We start from the raw sequence: 23197 nt of genomic DNA on the forward strand, positions 1-23197 counted from the left end.
TAATCATTTATGTATCTTTCAGGGAAAGTTTAAACTTGGTGCTGCCCAATATAAGCCACATGCATTTTTTCAATGTTAATCTCAATTATTATTTTATTTAATTTTAATTCCTCAGTCACAGTAGGTACATTGCCAAGTGCTTAATAGCTGCATGTGACTGTTGGGAACCATATTGGATAGCAAGGATATAGAACATTTTCATTATTGCAGAGAAAGTAATATTTAATAGCAGTGGAACTCTTCACAGAAATCAAATACACCTTTAGATTCCTTCAGTATCCCCAGAATTATATTAGCTAGTTTTTCTTAGCAAACAGATATACCTTACAACTTTTCTGTTGACCTTTGATTATGAAAGATTAGATTGGTTTTACTTTCTAGCTGTTTTAGAATGATCTCTATCCTCATCTCATTATTCATAACACTTTTCTAGCATTGTTTGTCATTTTGCAAAGGATAATGCAGTAAAGAAATCTACCCTTATGTTTTATAATTGCCTTTTAAGGTGCAGTTCAGATGCAGTTATAGTTATTAATTCCTTAAAATAATTCAACTTGTATTATGTGAATAGGGAGAAAGGGAAGGTCACCTTTTGCATCTTTCACATCTTACCTTAAGTCTTACACAGCAGTTTAAGTACTCCATAGTAAAATTGTTTGGAAGTATTGGTAAATTACTGGTTTATAAGATATTTTTAAACATATATATTTTTCTTTATTTGCATTTTGAGTATTAAATTGTTAAGGACAAATTGAAAAGTATATTACTTATGGACTCGTTTAATGTGTTGATATTATTATTATTGCCTAATGAATAATTATACCCGGATCTTTTTTTGTATATATACATATATAGTTGTTGAAGTCCGAAGAGGATTCCTCATATAAACCTGTGAAGAAAGCTTGTACTCAACTTGTTGATAACCTAGTTGAGCACATTCTTAAATATGAGGAATCTCTAGCTGGTAAGACATTTTATATATATATTGGTCTTTAGTTGATTTTATAAGATATTATTAAATACTTTGAGCACATTTCTCATTTTTGCCTCTGGCTCTGCTTGTCTAATGATTACTTCACTTTGAAATGAAATACATTTTTTGTTATATAGATATCTGTTTGATGTTGCATCCTAGATTATATTGTTAAGATTGACTAAGATTATCTAGAGCATTGTAATAAAAGCATGGGCCTCATCTCTTCCACATATCTTTCAATAGCATATTACAATTTTAGATGTCATATTGAATAAGAATAAAAGTCCAGAGGCTAATAGGTATCTAGCTAATGATACTCATCACAAAACTGTTATCTTCTAAGTCATATAAAATGGTCTCTCAAAATGAAATTGTTTTAGCTATTATAAAAATGTTTTTAAAGATTTGTATTACATTCCTAATATTTATTATTTATAATTGTTACATAAAAGTTTGCTTAATTTTGAGCTAGAAATTTATTAAAATTTATAAATCACAAATTATTTAAGTACTTATGTTTTATATTATCTCTCACATTATTTACCAATCACAAACCTGAAAATTTTTAATCAATTATAAATAAACGATTATATAAGAAATATAAAAATTGATACCCATTGCTTTAAGCACACAAAGACTAGCATTACTTGCCATCTAATGCACATTCATGAGGAATAACAATCAGCCTCAGTCATTCTCCAAAACTGGGAACCAATAGCCTCTAATAGAGGTCCATTTATAGCATCTACAGAAGTTGTTGATGTACTTTATATTTTTTATGCAGTCTTTTTTTTTCCCCCCATATATACCTCTTTTTTTTCTTTTTTTCCCTTTTTTTTTTTTTTCGAGACAGAGTCTCGCTCTTTTGCCCAGGCTAGAGTGCAGTGGTGTGATCTCGGCTCACTGCAACCTCCACCTCCCAGGTTCAAGGGATTCTCCTGCCTCAGCCTCCTGAGTAGCTGGGATTACAGGCACGTGCCACCATGTCCAACTAATTTTTTGTATTTTTAGTAGAGATGGGGTTTCACTGAGTTAGCCAGGATGGTCTCGATCTCCTGACCTCATGATCTGCCCTCCTCAGCCTCCCAAAGTGCTGGGATTATAGGCGTGAGCCACCGTGCCCAGCCTTTTTTCTTTTTATCTCCTTGTTCCGTTTTTTGTTTTTCCGCATTCTGGAATTTAGGAGTGATACTGATATCCCTTAATGTTAAAAAGTTGCTGATTCCCTCTAAAAATTAGTTTCCTAAGAACCAGTGTATTTCCTAATTAGCAACATTTTCTTCCCACCTGAACAACACTTTGTTTAGAGCTGTCCGATAGCACTGTTCCAATTTCTGTTTGTTGCTCCCATTTTTTAACGTTCTTCTACCACAGCAATATCTCTTTTTTTCCTAGTACCCTTAAACACAGTTTCACCTCCGCTAAGTTTCTTTCCCGTATTCACTTCCTTTTTTTTTTTTTTTGAAAGACAGTGTCTCACTCTGTCACCTAGGCTGGGGTGTAATGGTGCAATCGTAGCTCACTGCAACCTAGAATTCCTGGGCTCAAGCAGTCCTCCCACCTTGGCCTCCCGAGTAGCTGGGACTATAAGTGCACATCACCACACCAGGCTAATTTTTTATTTTTCTGTAGAGATGGGGTTTTGCCATGTTGCCCAGGCTGATTTCAAATTCATAGACTCAAACCTTCTTCCTGTATGGCTTTCCAAAGTGCTGAGATTACAGGTGTGAGCCATCACACCTAGCCAATTAATTTTAGGTATTAACCAATACCACATTTATTCCCAAAAGCCCATCCATTAACTTCCCAATTTCCATTAGTGTAGAATTTGCCTTCTATAGATAGCATGGCCTCTTGTTTTTTATCTCGAGTGTGTGTGATTTCTATACCAAAGAAAAAATTAGATGGAGAAAATCTAGTAGCATAAGAACTACTAATTCATTATATTGAGGGCCTGTCTATACTGGACCTATTTAGGGGATAATATTAATTAATTTAAATAATATTCTGTATAATTTCCACTTCCTTGTCATATTTTAGTGTCTTATTTCTCTGTTTGTTTTTCCAGACTCTGACAATAAAGGTGTGAATTCTGGAAGATTGGTAGCTTGCATAACCACTTTGTTCTTATTCAGCAAAATAAGACCCCAGCTCATGGTTAAACATGCAATGACTATGCAACCATACCTTACCACTAAATGTAGTGTAAGTATAGAGCTGTCTTATTTTTGTATCTCATATAAAACATTAAGTGCTTTAAATTTAGAATTCACTTGCATCAACCACATTCTCACTGACAGATCAACTGTGTCATTTACTTAGATATATGTTCTATTTGTAGCAAGTGATCTGTAAACATCGAGTGTGATATACTATAAATAAGGTTCAGGTTCCATTTTGCTGTAAGCTCCTCAAGCCAAATCCTCAGTAAATGCTTACTAAATGTTATAACTATTGTTAAGATCTCAAAGAGAATGAAGCAGGGTTCCTGTCTTTGAGAAATTTACTATCTTTTGGGTCCTGAATTTACTTTTCATTTGTCTGTCATTTATAATATAATAAAAAATATATAAATTGATACCTATTGCTTGAAGCACACAAAGACTAGCATTACTGCTGGCCATGGTGGCTAATGCCTATAATCTCAGCACTTTGGGAGGCTGAGGCGGACGGATCACCTGAGGTCAGGAGTTCAAGACCAGCCTGACCAATATGGAGAAACCCCGTCTCTACTAAAAATACAAAATTAGCCGGTCGTAGTGGCGTGTGCCTGTAATCCCAGCACTCAGGAGGCTGAGGCAGGAGAATTGCTTGAACCCAGGAGGCGGAGGTTGCAGTGAGCCAAGATCGTGCCGTTGCACTCCAGCCTGGGCAACAAGAGCAAAACTGCAACTCAAAAAAAAAAAAAAGACTAGCATTACTTCCCATCTAATGCACATTAATGAGGAACAACAGTCAACCTCAGTCGTTCTCCAAAATTGAGAGCCAATAGCCTCTAACAGAGGTCCATTTATGGCACCTAAGGAAATTGTCTATATGCTTTATATTTTTCATACAGTATTTTTAAATTTTTTATTTATATTTTATAAATATATTTTTTAATTTTTATAATTGAGCAGTATATTAAATATGGAAAATCTAATACCATACCAGAGATGTTAGACTGTTAAGTTAATATTAACATACACTATAAAATAAGGTATGAAAAGTAAGACATTGTTCAAATAAAATTATCGAGCAAATAAAGATCTTTAAAGTATATATGACAGCATAGTGAGTTAAGTGGTTTACATGTATAATCTCATTTACTTTATGAAGTATCTCTATTTTACAGATAAGGAAACTGAAGCTTAAAGAATATAAATAACTGTTACAAATGTAAAATTTTTAAATACTCTAAAAACAACAAATATAAAAGGTTTCTGACATACCATGTTCCTAATGTTCCTAAGGAGCTAATTTTAACTGTTTTCTCTATTACATTTGTTTTGCTGCTCTGGTCAGTTTTTTGGTGATCCAGATTACAAGCTCTCAGCGAAAACCTCAGGACTTCCTGAGAAAACTTTAAGAACTGAGGAAAGTAGTAAAGGATAATAAATGTTTTTGTTCCTACAAACAACGTGCATTTACTTTTGAGACACCAATTCTATCTTTAGGATTTGTATTAGTTCCAGAAATAAATTGGTTAATATTGTGGCTAATAACAGTAACTAATAATTTTTTAGCCCAGTACCAAGCATTGTGAAAATTGTACACGTATTAGCTCATTTACTTTGTGAAGTAAGTACTATTATTATCTCAGTTTTACAGATAAGGAAACTGAAGCTTAAAGAATATAAATAACTGGCCCAACGTCATACAGCTAACCAGTCCCATAGCTAGAATTCAGCCCCATGTCTGTCAGGAGAGTCTGAACTATAATGAAACCTATTATAAATTATTTATATTATAAATAGTCCTTGCATGATTTTGAACCAGCAATTTTTTAAAAGAAATTGACTCTTTAAAATGTTTTGTACATTTTTTATGTATGTATGTAGACAAATATAAAGTTTTCTATTGATAAGAGTATTTTATATATGGTAAACTTTTTTTTAATGTTTTGTGGTTTTTGTTTTTATATCCTATCCCCATCCCTTTCAGAATAAACATCCTAGAGTGTCCTTAACATACTTTTATAGTGTGGATACACTGACGTATATAAATGGTTGACCAGATTTTGTAAATATTGAATCATATTATATAGATATTTGTTAGGCATATTTGTTAATCTCACATTACCTGGTATATAACTACTTCCTTGATTTAGATGGCTACATACTATCCATTTTATGGATGTCCTATGATTTATTTGAACATTTCCCTATTTGGCAGGTGTTTGCATATTTCCTTTTGGTCACCACTACAAATAGTTTTCAAATTAACAGGCCAGTCACAGTGCCTGTAACCCCAACACTTTTGGAGGCCAAGGCAGGCAGATCACAAGGTCAAGAGATTGAGACCATCCTGGCCAACATGGTGAAATCCCGTCTCTACTAAAAATACAAAAATTAGCTGGGTGTGGTGGCGCATGCCTGTTAGTCCCAGCTACTCGGTAGGCTGAGGCAGGAGAATCGTTTGAACCCAGGAGGCGGAGGTTGCAGTGAGCCAAGATCACACCACTGCACTCCAGCCTGGCGACAGAGCGAGACTCCATCTCAAAACAAAAACAAAAACAATTTTTAAATAAACATTCCTATTTAAATACTTTAAGTACTAGTGCCTTTATTTTGTTGGAACAGATTCTGAGGAGTGGACTTGCTAGGTTGAAACAATGGTTGTTGTGGTTTTGATTTTTAGTTGATCTTGCCATGTGGTGGATGTGTTTTATACAGCCTTTTGGAAAGCTGTATATGACAATCATTGTCATTATTTTAGTACTCTTTGCCAGTCTAACAGGTGGAAAGGAATAATTCATCATTGCTTCAGTTGTTTCCCTCCCTGATTGCCAAGAAGGTTGAGCATCTTTTCATGGTACTGACCAGTTGGGCTTGCTTTACTGTGAATTCACTGTTCATATCATTTTCATATCATTCACCCATTTTACCTTTGAATTGTAGGCCTTTTTTTAGGAGAGCTCTTTAAATAATTTAAATATTTTAGATATTAAGCCATCTTATAGTATTTTCATTGCAAATATTTTTTCCTGTTCTGTTGCTCTTTTACTTTATGGTTTCCATCTTTCTTTAAATTTTTCTTCTAGAAATTAAGATATTTTACTTGATTTTCCAGGCCAATATGTTAAAAGAATGTTCAGAAAATACCATTTTTCTTCTTTTTTCTTTTCTTTTTTCTTTTTTTTTTGGGGGGGGACAGAGTCTTGCATTGTCTTTTGGGCTGGAGTGCAATGACGGGATCTTGGCTTACTGCAGCCTCCACCTCCTGGGTTCACGTGACTCTCCTGCCTCAACCTCCTGAGTAGCTAGGATTACAAGCACACACCACCACACCCCGCTAATTTTTTGTATTTTTAGTAGAGACAGGTTTTACTGTGTCGGCATGTTGGCCAGACTGGTCTCAAACTCCTGACCTTGTGATCCGCCCACCTCAGCCTCCCAAAGTGTTGGGATTACAGGTGTGAGCCACCGTGCCTAGCCACTGCATTTTTTTTTTTTTTTTTTTAAGTAAAATGCTGGCACTGGTTCTCAAATGAATTTGTCTTACCCAGTGAAAATTCTGCCATCCCTAGACCTACTTTTACTTATTACAGGAAACAACAGGATTTCTATGCTACCTAAAAAGAATTTATCTTTTCTTTTTAATCCTGTGGAGATTCTAAAAGGAAGGATGAATATGAGGTTGGAATTTTTTTTTAATTAATACTCCCACAAGCCAAGTGGTGGGAATGTTTTTAAGTAGTGACATAATGAGCTTAAAAAGTCCAAACTGAGTGCAGGTAGTCCATTACTAACAGTGAGGAGTAGTAGTTTAAAAACATGCATTGAGGCTGGGCACAGTGGCTTACGCCTGTAATCCCAGCACTTTGGGAGGCCAAGGTGGGTGAATCACCTGAGGTCAGGAGTTCGAGACCAGCCTGACCAGTATGATGAAATCCCATCTCTGCTAAAAATACAAAAAAAAAAAAAAAAGCCGGGCATTATGGCATATGCTTGTAATCCCAGCTACTCGGGAGGCTGAGACAGGAGAATCACTTGAACCCCAGAGGCAGAGGTTGCAGTGAGCTGAGATCGCAGCATTGCACTCCAGCCTGGGCAACAAGAACAAAACTCCGTCTCAAGGAAAAAAAACATGCATTGAAAACCTTACTACACATACACACACACACACACACACACACACACACACACACACACACCCCTTTGGTTGCCTTTGGGGAAATGAGCTATGTGGCTGGAGGATGAGTAGGAACAAGACTTTTATTATAAATCCTTTTGTGCTTCTTGTTTTGTTTTTAAAGTCTCTACCTATTTTTTTATACATGGTTAGTTTTCCTAATTAAAGAAATACACATTTAAATTTAAAATAAATAAGTCCTAGCCTGAGCATGGTGACTCACACCTATAATCCCAGTGCTTTGGGTGTCCAAGGCGGGAGGATCACTTGAGGTCAGGAATTCAAAACCAGCATGGGCAACATAATGAGATCCCGTCTTTACAAAAATTAAAATTAAGAAATTAGCCGGGTGTGGTGTTATGTGCCTGTAGTCCTAGCTACTCGAGAGACTGTAAGGAAAATCGCTCGAGTTCAGGATTGCATTGAGCTATGATTATGCCACTGCACTCCAACCTGGGCAATTGAGCAAGACTGTGTCTTAAAAATAGAGAAGTCTTTTTTCTAGTTCTAAGATTCTACATTTTTATCTATCAGAAAATTTTAACACAGGGTTTCTCAACCTCAGCACTATTGATAGGACGAGATTATTCTTTGTTGTCAAGGACTGTTCTGTGCATGCAGGATATTTAGCAGCATCTCTGGTCTCTAGCCATTAGATGCCAGTAGTGACTCCCATTGTGACAACCAGAAATGTCTCCAGACACTGCCAAATACCCCCGTGTCAGGGTACAGGGGAAGAAGCTTACTTAACCTGGTTGAGAACTGCTGGGTTAACATGCACAGCTTGGAAAATACTAATCTTAAAAACTGTGCCAGTCTTTGTATAATGCTGTCAATATGTAAATACCTTCTAAACAAATGTATTTACATATTGACAGCATTATACAAAGACAAAAAATATAACTTCTAAACAAAGGTATTTACATATTGATAGCATTATACAAAGGGAAAAAATATAACTTTAACATTGTGATTAAGTGACCCCAAAGTCACATTTTGGTAAGTTGTCAGTCCATATTTCTGACATGCTGGTACTTCTCCTTCCATACCTTGGGGGAAAAAAAGTTCTTTCTAATATACTTGTTTTTTTAACTCAACCTTTACATGCAGAATGACCTATTTCTGCCCCCAAATACGTAAAGCTGTATATAGTTTATTTTCAGGTTTTGGATATTCATAGAGCATTGATTTTATTCTTATAGACACAAAATGATTTCATGGTTATCTGCAGTGGTTTTGGATGTTCATAAAGCATTAATTTTATTCTTATAGACTCAAAATGATTTCATGGTTATCTGCAATGTTGCAAAAATTCTAGAGCTAGTTGTACCACTGATGGAGCATCCAAGTGAAACTTTCCTTGCCACTATTGAAGAAGATCTAATGAAGCTCATCATCAAATATGGCATGACTGTAAGCACTCAGTTTACCATTTCTTTATTCATTAGTATAAAGTTCTAATGTATTTTGTTAATATCATTTTTAAAGCAAATAGTTATAAAAAGCTGTTTTTTAATAGTATATTTTTATCTTTAATTTTTATCTAAACAGACATTTTCTATCTTTTAGGTAGTGCAACATTGTGTGAGCTGTCTTGGGGCTGTTGTAAATAAAGTGACACAAAATTTTAAATTTGTTTGGGCTTGTTTCAATAGATACTATGGTAAGTTCAATACCAGGGTTTTAAAAATTATTCCACTAGTTCCTGCAGTGTGTCCAGCTCATTTTAAACACATTTGATAAAAGGCTAGAATCAAGGAAATTATGAGGTGTGACACCTTGGTCCTCTCTCAGAAATAATATTTTCTAGTGTCTTTTGTATTCCCTTAAGAACTCACTATGATTACTTCAGAAATTTATCTCCTGATAAGTAAAGGTGGGCAAACTTTGCGTACTAGGTGAGAAGTAAAATTTAAATTAGCGTACATTAATTATTTTAGACTCTAAAGAGTGCCCTTGTAATTCTAGACATATTTAATATTTAGAACCATTAGTAAAAATTAATTGGCCAGGCACAGTGACTCACGCCTGAAATCCCAGCACTTTGGGAGGGCGAGGTGGGTGGATCACCTGTGGTCGGAAGTTTGAGACCAGCCTGGCCAACATGGTGAAACTCCATCTCTCTACTAAAAATAGAAAAATTTGCCAGGCATGGTGGCACACAACTGTAATCCTGGCTACTTGGGTGGCTCAGGCAGGAGAATTGCTTGAACCTGTGAGGCAGAGGTTGCAACGAGCCAAGATTACATCACTGCACAACAACCTGGGCAACAGAGTGAGACTCCATCTCAAAAAAAAAATTGTAATTCATGAGTAGTAATTATTTGAACATAGTAAATCAAAGATAAAGGGTTTATTATAAATAAATATTACTTATCTTTATTAGGTGCCATTTCAAAATTAAAAAGTCAGCACCAAGAGGACCCAAATAACACTTCACTTCTAACAAACAAACCAGCACTTCTTAGATCCCTTTTCACGGTTGGAGCACTATGTCGGCATTTTGATTTTGATCTGGAAGATTTTAAAGGCAACAGCAAGGTAAAAATAGTAATGATATAAAACATAGAACTGTATAGCACTGTGATCTGAGAATGACAGTAATGACCCAGAATGAAGGCAACATTAGAGTAGTCTGGTTTAATGAGAATTCTGAAAACAGTGCTACTCAAAGCATGGTCCTCAGACTGGTTGCAAATCCATGAACTGTTACTGGCATGTAACCAGATAATGAAATTTCCCTGACAAGTTATATCAGCTTTATAACAGTAGGCACACTGTTGACATCAACAGCTGACTTAAAAAAATTTTTTTTTCAGTGAAGAGAACAATGCACTGATTTATATTCTGAAACAAGCTTTTTTGTCAGACTGATAATTTGAATGCCACTGTTCTAAAATAAATGGAATTGGTTACTTATTTTTTAAATAAAGTTCACATACAGAAATTCTCATTGTCTTTTGGTATTTTTTTTCCTTTATAGTTGAAAATTAATCTGAATTATTCTTCATGAATACTTTAATGTGTTTTCCCTCCCTTAGGTTAACATAAAAGACAAAGTACTTGAACTATTAATGTATTTTACAAAACATTCAGATGAAGAAGTACAAACAAAAGCTATCATTGGTCTAGGTAAGTTCAGTCTAAATTTCTTTATAATTTGTAGCTATTTGAGAGGGGTAGAGCACATTTTTAAATATTGAGAATCTAAGTTGATATATTTAAATATGTTTTTATTAGCAGTAGGGTTTGGTATATAGAATGTATGTCTGGGGATTAAAACAACTGGGTTGCATTCTCGTTATGGCCATTGACTTCCTGGGTAACCTTGAGCAAGCCACTTGTCTGTTCATCAGTTTCTTCATTAGTAAAATGGAGCTAACACTACTTCTGCTCCTCCTCATAGGGTATCTTACGAACATTCATTAAAGCCCTTTGATAAAGAAAAATAATGTAGAAGAATTCTGTGCTCTTTGTATTTTTTTTTTTTTTTTGAGATGGAGTTTCGCTCATTACCCAGGCTGGAGTGCAATGGCGCGATCTCGGCTCACCGCAACCTCCGCCTCCCGGATTCAGGCAATTCTCCTGCCTCAGCCTCCTGAGTAGCTGGGATTACAGGCACGCGCCACCATGCCCAGCTAATTTTTTGTATTTTTAGTAGAGACGGGGTTTCACCATGTTGACCAGGATGGTCTCGATCTCTTGACCTCGTGATCCACCCGCCTCGGCCTCCCAAAGTGCTAGGATTACAGGCTTGAGCCACCGCGCCCGGCCTGTATTTTTTTAATCTTTCTTTTTCATTGCAAAGCTTTATCACTGCAGGAAGCTGCCACATCTAGTTAAAACAATGATCAGTCTACACTGACTTATTTATATAAAAGCAAATAGTAAGCAACCCAGAAGGAGCAATTTTGGATATATACCTGTTCCATATTATTTTTTCAGGAAGCACTGATATAATAAAAACATGTTTTGCAATTTTTAGGCAGGTCTATGTGGCTTATTTCTAGGAAGGAATTCAAATATTAGGAAATAGGAGGAGAATGACATTAAAGTACCTGAATTGAATGCACTTCAAAAAAATGCAAGAACAGTCTGTCCAGGTTTTTGTCTTTCGTTGTTGTTGTTTGTTTTGTACAAATACAGTTGGCTTTCCATATCCATAGGTTTCATATCTGTGGATTTATCTACCAAGGATCAAAAATACTGAGAAAAAAAATTGCACCTATACTAAATATATACAAGCTTTTTTCTTGTCATTATTCTCTAAACAGCAATTTATATAGCATTTACATTGTATTACATATAAATAGAGATGATTTAAAGTATACAGGAGGATGTGAATAGGTTATATACAAATACTGCCCCATTTTATATCGGGGACTTGAGAATTCACAGATTTTGGTATCCCTGGGAGGTTCTGGAACCAATCCTCCATGGATACCAAGCGACGACTATACACATAAAGCTATTAATGAGATTAATAACTTATTTGGAAATTGTGTTTTCGTATTACATTTAAGATCTATACTTGAATATGCATGAGTAGTTATTTATATTAGTCTTTTGAACAAAAATGAGTACGAAAAGATTTTGAGTTACCTAAATCTTACTAAATCATGTTTATGATATCTGGAAATAAATTGAAATCTTATTTTATTCCTCCTCCATCCCTTTTTGAAAATTGCTTATAGCACATAGAGTAAAAAGTCAGACATCACTTACTAAGGAGTTAAATCAGTGCAATATTACCTTCAAGCCAATTATGTATTAAATATTCAGCCTGGACATAATTTATACGGAGTGGCAAAACTAATAGTGTTACAACTATTTCAGAGTACAAAAAGATGAAGTTTTAACTTAAAGAAGCACTATCCAGAAAATATTGCCTCTAGACCAGTTAATAAAAGACATCTTGCCTGGGCCATAGTTATCCTGAGTGACCTTGGGCTAGTTATCTGATCACTCTATGCTTTGAGTTTAGTTTGTTGTTTGTTATCAATAACACTTGCTATCATCAGAGATCTTCATTTTTTCTCAAATATTATATACAAATAAGCATAGATAACAATATTATATTGCTACTTATTAATCCGTGGTTATAGGATTTAGCATTGTGGCCTCATTATAATGCCATATGAGAAAGAAATGGAAGATACTTTTAGCTCTGGTTTATTATTGTTTCATCAAATGAATATATTTTAATTAAAAAAAAATAATGTCGATGTATTACCTTCTCCTGGGGATCTGAAAAATGTTTGCAGACATTACTTCTTAAATCCTGAAAACCTCCCTTTGAGGTAGGTGGGTGGTAAATATTATTATCCCCATTTTACAGATGGAGAATTGAGGCACAGAGAGATTATGTGACTCACCCAAGGTCACACTACAAGTCAGTGGTGGAGCCAGGAATAGAACCCAAGACTCCTGACTCCTAATCCACTCCCCTAGCCACTAGGCCCTGCTCCCTCCTCAAGGTTTCCTCTTGTGTGAAATTCTCCTTTGAAATGCAATTTCTTGTTTTTAATTCATGGGGAAAGAAGTACCTGCTCTAATACTTCTCTAGGTAAGGCCACCAGCATATTCTTCCAGTTGTTTTATTTATTTATTTATTTTGAAATAAGGAGCTGTTTATATCATTTATTAACATTTATTAAATTTATTTAATTTTAATATGAATATATGATGAGATTTTTCCCCTCTCCCATAGGATTTGCCTTTATTCAGCATCCAAGTCTAATGTTTGAGCAAGAAGTGAAGAATCTATATAATAATATTTTATCCGATAAGAATTCTTCAGTCAATTTAAAAATTCAAGTGTTAAAAAATCTCCAGACCTACCTACAAGAAGAAGATACACGTATGCAGCAGGCAGATAGAGACTGTAAGTGAAAATATATTTTCAAATTTCACAACTACAGTTATACTATATGGCTTTATCTTCTTTAATCTAAATATCTAAAGTTCCTTATCTGTTGGATGAAGAAATTCAGTTAAATAGCAGTCCTTGTGCTGAGGTCTATAGCTAGGCTTTAGCATATTCTTAAATTCTCTAAAATAGTTCTAAAATTTTATATGTGTGTAAACATAACATTTAGAGGGAGGAGAGATATTATAGATTCTCATTGGGTTCTCAAAGGGGCCTCTGACACACACACACACACACACACACACACACACACTGAACCAGAACACTAGCTATAGCGTTTTGTGATTTTGGTTAGGGCCTAATTTTGAAAAATTTGGTAAAGTTAGTATGTGTGCTCTTAATATGGGTTTATCCTTTGCTTCCTTTTGTAGGGAAGAAAGTTGCAAAACAGGAAGACTTAAAAGAAATGGGTGATGTTTCCTCAGGGATGAGTAGTTCCATCATGCAGCTTTACCTCAAACAGGTGCTTGAGGCATTTTTTCACACTCAGTCAAGTGTGCGCCACTTTGCCCTAAATGTCATCGCATTGACTCTAAATCAAGGTCTTATTCATCCAGTTCAGGTAAGCATGTTTTATGGCAGCAGCACCCTCTAAGAGAGCCAGATTAGTTGTCATTTGATACATTGTGATTATAGAGAATAAGTAGTTCTTTGTTGTACCTACTCTTCTTTGTACTAAACTCTTAAGAATCTAAAAGTTTTAAACAATCTCTTGAGTTATCATTACTGTAAAATACCCATATATTCATAATACAGTCTCTGTTATAAACAAACTTGTAATTTCTGTTGGCAGAACATATACTCAAGTTATTTTTCTAAGTAGGGATGATATATTTGTTTTAATTCATATTTTCTTTTGTCCCTGAGATCCAACAATCTATAATGTGAAGAGAGTTAACTGGGTTTAAAAGTATAATCTGTTTAAAAGGGTGGAGTCTTAGTCCACAGAAAAGTAAATTATATAATCTCAATTTTTTCATTTTTAAGTTGGGGATAACATCGGCTACGAACACCTCATAGCATTGATAAGAGGGCAAAACGATGTAATAAAGAAATTAGTATTACTGAAGATTGGCAGCCAGTACTGATGTAGTAGTATATATTCATCTGATGGTCAAAATAGTGCCATAGGCTACAAAAGTGTATATATTAAATAAGCAGAGTCTATACCCTTTAAGATTTTTATATTGGCTATTTTTAATGAAACTTTTTCTAAAATATGCTATATTTAATTATGCTGTGGTCTTCCCTATGTCCTGAAACAAAGCATGTTAACAAATGTTTATCCTGTTCTTCATGACTCAGGGCTATTATCATAAAGAATCATACATTACAGTGTAACAGTAGTACATTGAAACCGTCACCTTTGGGAATTACTGAGGGCTCTTTGTTGGGTGCTTTTTATTATGTATGCTTTTTAAACTTTTTTTTTAATTTCACACAAAGGAGCCGGGTGCAATGGCTTCCTGCACTTTGGGAGGCTGAGGTGGGTGGATCACTTGGGTCAGGAGATCAAAACCACACTAGCCAACATGGTGACACACTGTCTCTACTAAAAATACAAAAATTAACAAGGTGTGGTTGTGCATGCCTGTAGTCCAGCTACATGGTAGGCTGACGCAGGAAAATCACTTGAACCCAGGAGGCAGAGGTTACAGTGAGCTGAGACAGGACCATTGCACTCCAGCCTGGCTGACAGAGGGAGACTCCATCTCAAAAAAAAATTCACACAAAGAAATTGCAAAAGTGATACAATGAAGTCCTTTATACCTCACCTATATTCACCATTTGTTGACATTTTGCCGCAATTGCTTTATCTCTCTTTCTTTATACATCTACTTTTTTCTGAATCATTTGGCAGGAAGTTTCAGATAATTATGATTCTTTACCACTGAACACTTCAGCATATATTTTCTAAGAACAAGGACATTCTCTTATAAAACCATAATATAATTATTAAATTTAGGAAGTTTAACATTGATACAATATTATCTAATATACAGTTCATTTTCAGATTCTGCTAGTTAACCTAAAGCATTCTCTTTAGCCTTTTTTCTTTTTTTAAGACAGGATCTCGCTCTGTTGCCCAGGCTGGAGTGCAGTAACACAGTCTCAGCTCACTTGCAGCCTCTGCCTCCTGGCCTCAAGCAATCTTCCCACCTCAACCTCCCAAGTAGCTGAGACTACAGGTGTACGCCACCTTTTTGTAATTTTTTTAGAGATGGGATTTCACCATGTTGGCCAGGCTAGTCTCAAACTCCTGAGCTCAAGTGATCCACCTTGCCTCAGTGTCCCAAAGTGCTGGAATTACAGGCATAAGCCACCACACACACCCTATAGCCTTTTTTCTTTCCTGATTCAGGATTTAACATGATTATCTCTTTCATTTAGAGCCATGTCTATATTTTAAAGTTACGTTATGTTTGTTACTGTTTTTCTGGCCTTCTTATTGCTTTTTGATTCAGACTCACTTAACATAGTAGTGCTGTTTTGACTTTAGAAGTACAGTGAATATGTCTGTTATCAACTCTCTGATCCTGTAAGCCACATCTGAAATCAACTTTAAAAAGCAATTATATTTTCCTAGCTTTGAGTATGGAAAACAAATTACTATTTGTCCTATATTCTCTTCACAAGGCAAATTCAGTCAAGCTTTAAAAACTATTGCATTGTATATTTGTAGTCTATATCATAATCTTAAATATTCTTAGTGTGAGAATACTTTATTTTAAAGCACCTTAAATTTACAATGAAATTGTTTAAATTTTACCACATCAGTATTTTTGCTGATGCTCCAGTGCTTTCTGGATTTAAGCTAAATCTCAAGAAAGATTTATCATTTGAAAAAGAAACTAAAACACAGCCTTTATAGGAAAGCCTATAAGGTTAAAATCATATATCTCAGATATGTAAAAAGTTTTGACATGTTTAAATACAGAGAGAGTTTTTACTACTGTGATATCTCATAAATTTTTTATTTTTATTTCCAGTGTGTGCCGTATTTAATTGCTATGGGCACAGACCCAGAACCTGCTATGCGGAACAAGGCTGATCAGCAACTTGTGGAAATAGACAAAAAATATGCCGGATTCATTCATGTACGTATTTTAACATTTTACAACCTAAATTTAAGCATTTTTCTTGAGTAAAGTGTTTCTTTGATAAATGTCCTGCCCACATTCATAATTGGAATAAAATGTCTTACTTAGTACTTATCTTCTAAACATGCAACTAAGTTAGTCTCCCAAGGTGTTTATTCTAGTTTAAAATTAAGATTGATCTAGAGGTGACAGTTTAGCAAGCACACTGGACTAGAAATCAGGAAACTAGATTTTACATCCTACTATATGAACTTGGCTGCAATGACTCTTCTAGGCTTCATTTTTTTTCCTTCTTTGAAATGAGGGATTGTAAGAGAAAACTTTGAAATGAGGGATTGTAAGAGAAAATCTCTACTGTTCCCTCTAGCACTTCATTCTGTGATTCGTATTATTTTAATTAAGAAAACCAAATAACGAAGCTAGCCTCAGAACGTAATGCTCTAAGTATATCTATAATTTGTGTCTTTTAATTTCCCTGACAAAAATGAGACCTTTATTGATTTCAGATGAAAGCAGTGGCTGGTATGAAGATGTCTTACCAGGTACAACAGGCAATCAACACATGCCTTAAAGATCCTGTAAGGGGTTTCAGACAAGACGAGTCCTCTAGCGCTTTATGTTCACACCTTTACTCCATGATCCGTGGAAACCGCCAACACAGACGAGCCTTTCTTATTTCTTTACTCAACCTCTTTGATGACACAGCAGTAAGCATAAAAACTTATTATTTTAAGAAAATAAATGTTCTAGAAATTTTATGGCTAGTCACCATTTTTTAAATATTACCATCTTATTAGTATATTATAGTAACTTCATTAAATGTTTTCTTAATCTTCTTATTTTCAAAGTGCACAGTCAAAATTAAGGGGGAAATTTTATGTGAGAATAAGTGTAATGAGGAATAATGTATAATTGCGCCTCCATACTGAATATCCTATAAACTTTGATAAGAGTTCCTGTAAGCTTATCTTTCAATAAGCTACATCACTAAACTAATAACTTTGGGAATCAATTACCTGAATAAGTAAGACTCAAATATTGTTAGAGAATAACTGCTCTAGGTTTTTGGCTGTTGAGATCCCTAGTTGTTCAACTTGACTTCTCTTAATGAAGAGCCCACTTTTGTGTATAGTAGTCCTCCTTATCCTTAAAGATACATTTCATGACCCCCAATGGATGCATGAAACCATGGATAGTACTAAATCTTATATATACAGTCATGTATCACTTAATGACAGGGATACATTTGGAGAAAAGCTTAATTAGGCAATTTCATTGCTGTGTGAACATCTTACTTACACAAACCTAGATGTTGTAGCCTACCTAGGCTATATTGTTCCTAGGCTACAAACCTGTACAGCAGGTTACTATACTGAATACTGTAGATAACTGTAACACAATGGTAAGTATTTGTGTATCTAAACATATCTAAACATAGAAAAGGTACAGTAAAAATATGATAGGATAATCTTATGGGGCCATAATCATATATGTGGTTTGTCATTGATTGAAACATGGTTATATATTATATAGCACATGACTGTACTGTTTTTTCCTATACATACAAACCTAAGTTAAAGTTTTAATTTATATATTAGTTACAGTAAGAGATAATAAAATAGAGCAATTATAACAGTATACTGTAATATGTTACATGAATGACATTTTTTTCTCTGTTAGTCACAGTAAGAGATTAACAACGATAGACCAATTATAGCAGTATACTGTAATAAAAGTTACATGAATGAGATCTTGCTTTTTCTCTGTCTCTCAGAATACCTTGTTATATTTTACTCATCTATTTTTGGACTTTGGTGGACCAAGGGTAACTGAAACTATGGAAAGCAAAACAGCAATAAGGGGGAATTACCATAATTACCATTTTGACGCTTCTGGCTGTTGCACTAGTTGCATTGGCCAGGACCCTAGGCCAAGAAAACTGAATATTCTGTTTTTTAAGTTTACCTTTTAATTTATTTATCTTATACAATATTTATTCAGCATCTGCTATTTACCAGCCATTGTGTTAAGAAGTTTAATGAGCATAAAATAGTAAAGACAATTGTGGTTTCTGCCCACACAGAGCTCACATGAATCTATGTGTATAGCAGTTTTTAAAACAACAAAAGAGGGTGGGCACAGTGGCTCATGCCTATAATCTCAGCACTTTGGGAAGCCAAGGTGACCAGATTACAAGGTCAGGAGTTTGAGACCACCCTGACCAACATGGTGAAACTCTGTCTCTACTAAAAATAGAAAAAATTAGCCAGGTGTGGTGGCACACACCTGTAATCTCAGCTACTCAGGAGGTTGAGGCAGGAGAATTGTTTGAACCCAGGAGACAGAGGTTACAGTGAGCTGAGATCACGCCACTGCACTCCAGCCTGGGTGACAGAGTGAGACTCTGTGTCAAAATAATAATAATAATAACAAAAGAAATATTTTAATTACTTGTTAGCCTGACAGCAGATTTTTACCATAAAGCAAAATTATGATTACCATAGTGTAGATATCTTACTAGACTTGTTCAGGTACTATCATCAACATTATCATCATATCATTATCAGTATTAAGTTTGCATTGTGTATAGGACACTATACTAAAAGTGCCAAATGATATGACATAGTGCTTTTGCCCTGAAAGGATTTTACCTCCAATTGTGGGGATTGGACACAAAATTAATAGTGTTTGTGGTTAGTATATCCTGAGTGTCCTGATGGTTTGTATTGATGATTTTGCTTCAGTCCTTGCCTCTCTCCAAAAGAGCTTCATTCCTGTATGGTTTCACACCTGCTCTATGTCATTGACTAGATGTTCTGTCATCTCAGCATTTGAAATGCTAAACTGGAAACCCAGCTCTCACAACGCAATGCTTTCTTCTGACTACCTGCAACAACAAAGAATGTCAGACAAGGAAAAAAATCCCTGAAGGCCTAGAGGGATAGAATGAGAGGGATCGGCTATATAAAGCAGGGAAGGGGCCAGCCTCGGTGGCTCATGCTTGTAATCCCAGCACTTTGGGAGGCTGAAGCGGGCAGATCACGAGGTCAGGAGTTTGAGACCAGCCTGGCCAAGAGGTGAAACCTCATCTCTACTAAAAATACAAAAAAATTAGCTGGGCGTGGTGGCGGGCACCTGTAATCACAGCTACTCGGGAAGCTGAGGTAGGAGAATTGCTTGAACACAGGAGGCAGAGGTTGCAGTGAGCCGAAATCATGCCACTGCACTCCAGCCTGGACAACAGAGCTAGAGTCTGTCTCAGTAAATAAATAAATAATAAAATAAAATAAAGCAGTAAAGGAAAATGTTTCAGTCAGGGCCAAAAATTTAATTTAAAATACAAAGATAAGAATGTGTGGGAAATAATGAATAGATTATTTGGGGCAGAAAGGTCATAATGAGGAGTAGTATAAAGAGGATCCTGTAGATGGCAAAAAAACATTGGAAGTGTTTGAATAAAATAATGAGGACAACTGCCAAAGAGCAGTTTAGGAAGATGAATTTTTAGCATTGTTTTCACACTGGAGGTAATAAGGGATTAAACTATTATGATAACAGTAGGGGAGAAACAGAATGGATAGTAGAGGCTGGGCATGGTGGCTCACACGTGTAATCTCAGCACTTTGGAAGGCTGAGACAGTTAGATCACCTGAGGCCAGGAGTTTGAGAACAGCCTGGCCAACATGGCAAAACCCCGTCTCTACTAAAAATACAAAAAGATTAGCCGGGCGTGGTGCCGTGCACCTCAGGAGGCTGAGGCATGAGAATCACTTCAACCTGGGCAGCAGAGATGGGCAGTGAGCTGAGATCGCACCACTGTACTCCAGCCTGGGCAACAGAGCGAACTCCCTCTAAGTTTAAAAAAAAAAAAAAGAATGGATAATAAAGGAGAAATTTGAGGAAAGAATTAAATGAGACTGTGTGAAAAGAGTAGTCAGTGGACAACTGGAATATTTTTGTTTTGAGCAGCTGAACGAATAATAGGATTGTTGCCACAGTCAGATTGCAAAGGAGTTGGTTTGAGGAGTGCATAAAAGGGGAGTAGGCAAAGAGCTAGGAAGAGAAAACTAAGGAAGAAGAAGATTTCAGGAAGGAAAGTGTGGATAATAGTGTCAAATGCTACTGAGAAGTCAAGGAGAGTTAAGAAGAGAAAAATAGAGTAGAATGGTAAACTTCGTGGGCAAAAACAGTCTAGCAGTGAGGGACAAAAGCAGATTGTAATTGAAGAGTGAGGGTCAGGTGAGATGACTCATGCTTTTAATCCCAGCACTCAAGGCCGGATGATCACTTGAGCCCAGGAGTTCCATACCAGCCTGGGCAACATAGTGAGACCCTGTCTCTACAACAATTGAAAAATAAAAACTTAGGCCTGGTGGCATGCAGCTATACTCCTAGCTACCTAGCTACTCGAGAAACCGAAGTCTCCTTTAAAAATATATATATATATTGGGAAAGACATGGGAGGAGCAGTCTAAACTATTCTTTGAAGAACTTTGATTTTGAAAGGAAAGAGCAATACAGGGCTTTTATGGATGTTGAAGAATTTCAGAGTTTTGAAAATATATACATAAATTATAGTGTTAAAACTGATAGATGAGGTAGGGGTTTATGTCCACATTTTTTCATCTGTAACATGTTGATGTTGATACATATTGTAAAAATAGAGTGAGAGTGATACTCTTATGAATAGCAAGCTTATTACATCTGTATTGTGGGATCTTGCTGCTGCTGCTGCTGTTGGGTTTTATGTCGTTTTCACAGCAGGGGACAGTACATGGTAGGAGGGAGTGTTTTTTAGTTGTGAGCTTTTTTTTTCCTTGAGCTATAAATATTTAAAATAAATTTGAATGTTAACATGCCTTTCTGTTTATATTCTATATGATCATGAAATGCTTGAAGTCTGTTACTTCTTTTTAAAGCAAACAACTAATAATAACCATAATTTTTCTCTTAAATTTCGCCTACCTCAGAGTTTTTATAGTGTGAAACTGGTAGCACTGTCAAAACAACTCTGACATTCTGAATTACATATACTCAGGATACTGACAAGTGTTTATGAGTACATGGATTTTGGTTTATTCTTTTAACCTATGTATTAGTACTATAATTACTAGTTCTTTTGAGGAAACAATAGTAACTGTGTGTAACTGATCTCCATATGGGTTAAACTCTTAGTAGCACAGTCATATAATTAGAACTTTCATGCATACTTTCTGATACGGTATGGTTTTATCATAAAGATTTCATACACTCTAAGAAAACTTCAAGGAATTTCACATGTATGTAATAAAAAATTTCACCTCCTCTCTTGAGATAGCATGATGTAAGTCATTAAAAAATTTAAAATGGGCATGTTTATTTTATAAAATCCATTTCTGTTTCCCCTTCTCACTTTTCTTCTACCGCTCTTCCTCTCCCTTTTTCCCCTCTCTGTCCCTCCTATTTCTCTCCCTCCTCCTCTCTCTCTCTCTCTCTCTCTGTGTCTCTCCCCACTCTCTCCTTGTGTGTGTGTGTCTGCCTGTCTGTGTCCAACATTAACTGAGGTGAAAGTGCCCTGTATTTTTTCTAAAAAAGCTTTTTTGGATGTGTTTCTAGATTATCCGCTAAACATGTATGCTTTTTCTTAAAATTTACAGAAAACAGAAGTGACTATGCTCTTGTATATAGCAGACAATCTAGCCTGTTTTCCATACCAGACACAGGAAGAGCCGTTGTTTATAATGCATCATATAGACATTACACTCTCAGTTTCTGGTAGTAACCTACTGCAGTCATTCAAGGAGGTAAGTTACACACATTACTATTCTTAATGCATATATGAAAGTGCAGGCATGCTGTTTTCACTGTTTTGTTTCTTATTATTCTTTTCACAAGTATATAAAATCCTTCTAAGTGAACTTAATGAAATCTGGGCAGTACTTAAATTAACTTGAATTGGGAGAGGAAGTACATTGCCACTTCTATTTAGAAAGATCTAAAATACATATATGGATTGCTCTGTTGATAAGCCATCCCATTTATTTCTCTCACTTTTCAAGGACTGACCTTAAATGTTTTGCATCCATTCATATATTCATTTAAACCCCATTTTAAAACATTATTCTGTAAATCTTGAATGCTGTAATCACAGCATTACACATGAAAACATATAGCTTTTTACACTTAGACAGAAAATTTATGGCACCATTGACTTTTTTATTCCTTAACTACAGCACCGTAATAGAGTTGGCATATTGTGTGCAAAATCTTTACTAAATTTTTTGTTGAACCTTCTGTCGTGACTTTAGGAGAAATGGAATTTAATTATAGAAGTACCTGCTCCGGCACTAGGCACCTAGTAATCACTCAGTAAATTCTTTACAAATTGAATAGAATATTCTCATGTACCTAATGATTCAAATAGATGTCATTTTATACAATTGTATTGCTCAAAACTCAGCCTTGTCAGGCTAGTAAATCAGACAGATTATTTTAGATGCTTCCAAAGGGCTAGAATTACAGAAGTGTCTAAACCCTTACTATTTGAAGTGTAGATCACACACCAGCAGCAGTGGTTTCATCTAAGAGCTATTAAAGCTGCAGAACTTCAGACCCCACCCAGATCTGCTGAAACAGAATCTGCATCTTTAACAAAATCCACATATGTTAATATGTACATTTAAGTTTGAGAAGTTAATTCTTTCCCAGGAGCTTCAGCCCTCAGCTTCTCTTATTTTACCTACTTACTAGTATGGCTGTCTTTGTAAATGTTTCTTCCAGTTTTGAATAAATGTTATTATAATGTGTGCCCCCCCACACACACACACCTCACAACCTGCTTAAATTCAGTTGACTTTGTTTCTAAGAGCTAGCATTTTC

General features: G+C 35.5%; 1 protein-coding gene across 5 annotated transcripts in view; it reads left to right on the plus strand.

Moving 5' to 3' along the window:
• The window catches only part of NIPBL (NIPBL cohesin loading factor), a 207565-nt gene that overhangs the window by 177571 nt on the left and 6797 nt on the right, over positions 1–23197 (plus strand). For 4 of the 5 annotated variants that reach the window (XM_012459994.3, XM_012459995.3, XM_012459996.3 and 1 more), the window contains 11 exons: positions 856–964; positions 3045–3181; positions 8582–8722; positions 8879–8972; positions 9696–9850; positions 10351–10441; positions 13020–13193; positions 13610–13800; positions 16229–16336; positions 16846–17046; positions 21976–22122. In XM_012459994.3, coding sequence (XP_012315417.2) covers positions 856–964; positions 3045–3181; positions 8582–8722; positions 8879–8972; positions 9696–9850; positions 10351–10441; positions 13020–13193; positions 13610–13800; positions 16229–16336; positions 16846–17046; positions 21976–22122 — 1548 coding nt within the window. Of the gene's footprint in view, positions 1–855; positions 965–3044; positions 3182–8581; positions 8723–8878; positions 8973–9695; positions 9851–10350; positions 10442–12647; positions 12798–13019; positions 13194–13609; positions 13801–16228; positions 16337–16845; positions 17047–21975; positions 22123–23197 lie in introns of those variants that run through there. The other variant, XM_064375929.1, reaches the window with a different exon arrangement.

This window comes from Aotus nancymaae, unplaced genomic scaffold, assembly GCF_030222135.1.
Source record: "Aotus nancymaae isolate 86718 unplaced genomic scaffold, 86718_ANA_hifiasm-v0.15.2.pri h1tg000014l, whole genome shotgun sequence".
Classification (NCBI taxonomy): domain Eukaryota; kingdom Metazoa; phylum Chordata; class Mammalia; order Primates; family Aotidae; genus Aotus; species Aotus nancymaae.